The sequence below is a fragment of the Echinococcus granulosus genome (genome assembly GCF_000524195.1).
Source record: "Echinococcus granulosus chromosome Unknown EG_S00018, whole genome shotgun sequence".
Taxonomy (NCBI): Eukaryota; Metazoa; Platyhelminthes; class Cestoda; order Cyclophyllidea; family Taeniidae; genus Echinococcus; species Echinococcus granulosus.
In genome coordinates this window covers 1,248,922-1,254,108 of record NW_020170398.1, presented here as the reverse complement: position 1 = coordinate 1,254,108, position 5,187 = coordinate 1,248,922, and the positions used below count along the sequence as shown (strand labels likewise).

Genomic DNA, 5,187 nt, shown 5'->3' with positions numbered 1-5,187 from the left:
TCAGTAAGTTTGGTCATCATTCAACTTTTCGTCCATTTCTCGACTTACACTTCATTCTGACTTTAATTTTTCACTATTTGTATTTTATGCATCTGTCTGTGGAACCTGGTCATTGTTTTGGTAACTAAGGTTTCTTTAAAGTTATTCACTGAGCCACCTGCCCACCTTCGCCAATTACTTTTACTTCTCTTCCTTCTTTCTTGGCCTTTCCCTGTGCAACTTACTTTACTTGTTTTATCTTGTCTAACTCCACATTCTGATTAAAAGTCTGCCATACCTAGTTTAACAGTACCAACGAAGGTAAGAAGAACCACAACTTCGTAGTTAAGGGTGGCAGAGTTGCCTGCATTTTTTTCCTATCAACACCTTCCTCTTGTTGTCAAGTTGACTCAGTGCCTGTTAAGAAAGAAAGAGACTTGAAGGAGGACTGTGGAGATTTTGCCCTTGCCGTGCCGCTGCTGCGCCACCTTTTGTGAGTAGAGTAGTTGAGAGAAGTCGACTTCAAAACCGCAATGGACATCTCCTTTGTACGCCTAGCTGCCCGCCCGCATGTGCTTCACATTCAATTTCTCCCTCCTTTGTCTCTTCTCTTCCATCAAGTCGTCTCCCAATCACACTTGTTTTCCTTCTTCTTCTGCTTCTTACTTACGTCCGCACCTCCACTATTACTCTCATTACAATGGTGCAACCATTTTTGTCATCACTGGTCCTTGCCGCCTGCCTTATAACTGGAGCATCGCTAGCACGATTCATCGCAGCATTCAAGGCAGTAACAGCACCATCATCAGATGGTATTCGTAACATCGCCGTAAGCCGCAGTCTCTGACGGTTCGGTAATGCTGCTATTCATTCCTCAGCTCTGCCCTCATCTAAGTCCTCTGCAATCTGATCTTCTCTTCTCTCCATCGTTCTTCCTCACCCAGTTCCTTAAACTCATTCCTTCACAATGTCTAGCACTTTGATTCAATTCTACATCCTTCTAGCAGAATTGCGATGAGCTTGATTTAAAGAGCAGAATGGGAAATTAAGTAGTAAATAGTGACTGAAATTGACTGTTAACCTTTTAATAAGGTGTTTCTCCTTCCTTATTGTTCATTCCGACTCTGACTGCTTCACGAGTAAATGTTTCTCTACTACTGAGACTCGTTACAGAATAAATCACCTCTTCAGACGTCCCCTCTAGCTTCCATTCCTTCGGATCGCCGAATGTTTTGTGCTGATTTTGTAGATATATCGTTTAGACAATGCTTGAGCTACGAAATCATCGGCGTGTGAGCATTTGCCGTTTAAAGTTACCAATAGTATAGGGATAAAGTAAGTGAAGAACAGCCTAGTGCATTTAATATTGCTGCTGCCATTAGTGAGTGAGTAAGAACCTATTTCACACGTCACCACCTTCATGGTCACGAGGCTCTGTAATTTCCGAAATTGCACCCACCTTGCATGATAATGGTGCGCCAATCTGGGCAAAGGTAACTGGTGTGCATTGTGCCAGAAATTTGTCACACCTAGTTAATTTGGTCTATTGTTAAGCACCCACCAGCCGCCTGCAAGGAGCACACAACCGCGTTTACCTACCGACCGTTAACACTTTATGCCATATTTTAACGTTCTGTAAACAATATTTGCAGATGCATTGAAGATGGCAAAATAAAGTGTACACAGTACTGGCCCGATGGAATGACGTCGACATTCGAATCAGAGAAGTGCACTGTGGAAGTGAGGAAGGAGAGTGAAGAGAACTTCGGTAGCGTCATACGTCGTGAGTTGAAAATACATCCCTCGAGCGAGGCGTCGGTAGGTGGTGCTTTCTCACGAGCCACACTAAGTGATGTGTTGCTTGGTTACGTGAGTTATTCCGTTTCAACCCTCTAGCCGTGGACCGTCACCCAGTTCCACTTCACGGGTTGGGTTGACAACGATGCGCCGAATGTGGAATCGTTCTACAACCTTGTCGTTATGCAAAATGACTTCTTGGCGACACACCCAATGGGAGTTAAGTGCGGTCCGACGGTTGTACACTGCAGGTGAGACAAACGTCTGCCTAACTGGATCACTTCTTCAAACGGTGCTTTGTGTTAACAACGTGCACAGAAGACTGAATGTAGACTGAGGTAGACACGAGAGTGTTCGGCAACGCTTACCAAGTGGGTACAATGATGGCTAAAAGCCTCTGTATCTACTTTCAGTGCTGGTGTCGGTCGAACGGGCACGTTTATGGCAGCTCGCTTTCTCCTTGATCGTCTGCGAACGAATCCACAGAATGTGGACATCGTTGGGACCGTTCTGGCGATGCGAAAGTGGCGTGCCAACTTGGTGCAAGTTTGGGTGCGTTATCTCCCTCCACTCCACCTTCGTGTTGCACGTTTGTCTACGTTCTCTTATTCCCCATTCGCTACTGCACTTTTAGTCACAATTACAATTCCTCTACAACTTCATTGACTTCTGCCTTGGCAAGGAGAATCTTGGCGTGAAACCAATCGCACCAGGACCAAAGGCATTACCAGCTGCACCGTGTAAGGAGAAAGTTCAAGTAATCTCCGACCCCTTTCAAATGTCTGCAATGTGCCAGCAGTAGGTCAGGTCCCACTGACTACATTTTAGGAAGTAGTGACCCGCTTTGAAGACGTGGTTATTCCTGTAAAGAGACCATGCAGTTGCTTTAGCCATAATTATATTCTGCTTTGTCACATTTGGGGAGTTTCAGAATATTGAGGAGCATTCTCAGTTGAATGGAGTGAAATGTAAGTCAATTTGAAAATGCCTTTTGAATGAAGTAGGTCCTTGTGACCGTTTACGCATTTTGGATGTCTGGAATCTGAGACCACTGGGCTAGATATCACTGGCTGGACGTCGGCAAAGATTGTCTTGTTTAGCAGATGCTGTGATGCCTGTATAGAAGCTGGCCGATTTCATTAGCCACACTTTTGCTCAACATTCAGCATCCTTTCTTTCCACAGCTGCTGAATATAAGAATGTTGTAGAAGATCCGCAGGTAAATGCAATGAAATGTAAGTCGGTGCTGAATGGGTCTATCAGTTGGAGAATGGTTCGGTAATCTCTTGCGCCTATTGTATGCCTGAAATATGATAGCAGTAGGCTGAAACTGCCTGGCTAGGTTTTAGCAAATATAGACTATCTTATCAGGTGTTGTGATTCTTGTAATGGAACTAGCCACTTCCATTGACCCAAGCTTTACTCAACATTCAGCATCCCTCCTTTCCACAGCTGCTGAATATGCGAATTATGGAGGAGGTGGCCAGTTAACTGCAGTGAAAAGTAAGTCAACGCTGAAAGTGCTTTTGATTGAGGAAGGTGCCAGTATCCCCTTAATTGTTTTGAATGTCCGAAATGCGAAAGCAGTAGTTTGCATTTCAGCAAGCAGGTTTTGGCACAGTGACCGGTTTGTCAATTGTTATTGTTCGTGTGGGAGAACTAGCTGATTCCGATAATCCCGGCTTTGCTCTTCACTCAACATGTTTCTGTCTTTCAGCTACCAAGTACCAGAATGCTATGAAGCATCCTCAGCTAGGTACAGTGGATTGAATGGTGGCATTGAAACTGCTTTTTGATTGGAAGTACTGCAGGTGTATTGCTTTGAAGATGGGAACACCTCACACTGGTTGTCCATTACTTCCAAGTTCCATGTGCTGCGACCTCAATTGCTTGATACTATTTAGGAAATTAATTCCTCAAAAATGCAAAGAGAGTGAGGAACCTTTCACGTGTTTCATTTTAGCCTACATTTTGTAATTTGCAAATCTTTGTGCCCCTCTTTCTTAGATATTTTGTGCATTTGTTCATTTTGTTGCTTTTAGATGGTGAATATGCAAACAATTCAAGGCAGCCTAGGTCAGCGGCAAGAAGAGGTGAGGCCATCTATCGTCTGCAGTGCATGTTTAAATATCGCATTTATGCATATCAGCCACATTACCTGACACAATGCTTTTGTGTTGTGTGATGTCAGTTGAACCTTCACATGATTGCAGTCGTCTGTAATGCCCGCGTCGTCTCTGAAGATGTGATATGCCACATTGGCATTTTATGTAAGCATGGTCTGCAAGTCTTTTGGCCTGGAGAGATTGAAAGTCACTAGAAATGAGGTGAAAGCTGAGGCACCAAGATTGTTTCTGTAATCAAGTGCGCTGTTGAAATATGTTACAGTGTTGCTCTTCTTTCTATCTCATGCATCGTCGTCCCTTCTCAACCTCATCTTTATTCTCAATGCTGCGTATGGGAAGAGGGTCTTTGAATGTCTATGTTCATACCGCATTAATGCAGTCGATTTTTGCACATTTTTGTTTTCTTTTGCGATGCAGTGAGGGAAAGGAGGTTGCTAAATTACCCTGCTGAGGGCTACACTTGGTCTAGCTTCGCACAATACATATCAAGTGTCTACCTCTTCTTACCACTTCGTTCTCACTTCATCTTTGCTCCCTTACCTGACCGGGGGTCTGTTCTTCTCCCTACTTAATGCACGCACCCTCACATAATTACCACAGAAGCTTTATGATGTCCGGTTTTGAACTCTCAAAGTGTGGTGTCGCTATGTTTCTTAATTATCCTGTTTTGCAGAACATGACAGTGGGGAGGCTGCCATAGGTATACACGGTTCCAAAAGATAAATCCTTAATAATTAATTCTCGCATATCCAACCATCCGAAGCATTCGCCTTCTTCTATGATATTTAATTTTCTTATCCAGTGTTGCTTTGGAGACCGGTGTACTCACGGACCAAGCTCCCATACCCCTACGGACATAGTAGCACTCCATTAGGGCGTGTCTGGATGTTTCAGATCAGAAAATTCGCGCAGAAATGTTCAGTTAAACGATTTTAGTTGTTTTGCCGATTGTTGCCATCCTTATCAGTAGGGTGAACTTGATCAGCGTTTTGAAGACATGCGGTAGATTATAATTTTTGAAAAACGATTAGGTCATGTGCTGTCTTTATTTTTAGGTGATGGTCCTTCTGTACCAGAAAGAGCAAGTGAGTGATTCCTTATGGAATAAAGCCATTTATTATTCATAACTGGGATGTCTAACTGCACACAAATGTGGTGTAAGGATCAAATGACTCTATGATTTGAAGGTCCGTATTAATTTTGTGTCACAGACCAAAATAAATGTTTGTCTTCTCCGCCTGATTAGTTGTAACACCGAATAGGCAAGTTGAAGACCGAATTAATT

At 43.4% G+C, this 5,187-nt stretch overlaps 1 protein-coding gene across 1 annotated transcript in view; it reads left to right on the top strand. All coding sequences in view use genetic code 11, as the record gives it.

Annotated features, from left to right (window-relative positions):
• The window catches only part of EGR_03538 (Tyrosine-protein phosphatase non-receptor), a gene marked incomplete at both ends in the record, with an annotated part of 19,695 nt that extends 14,700 nt beyond the window's left edge, over positions 1 to 4,995 (top strand). Inside the window, 9 exons of the mRNA XM_024492787.1 lie at positions 385 to 472; positions 1,632 to 1,797; positions 1,876 to 2,027; positions 2,190 to 2,328; positions 2,411 to 2,516; positions 2,961 to 3,011; positions 3,148 to 3,279; positions 3,386 to 3,532; positions 4,958 to 4,995. Coding sequence (XP_024352920.1) covers positions 385 to 472; positions 1,632 to 1,797; positions 1,876 to 2,027; positions 2,190 to 2,328; positions 2,411 to 2,516; positions 2,961 to 3,011; positions 3,148 to 3,279; positions 3,386 to 3,532; positions 4,958 to 4,995 — 1,019 coding nt within the window. The remainder of the gene's footprint in view (positions 1 to 384; positions 473 to 1,631; positions 1,798 to 1,875; positions 2,028 to 2,189; positions 2,329 to 2,410; positions 2,517 to 2,960; positions 3,012 to 3,147; positions 3,280 to 3,385; positions 3,533 to 4,957) is intronic.
• Between the last annotated feature and the right edge of the window lie 192 nt (positions 4,996 to 5,187).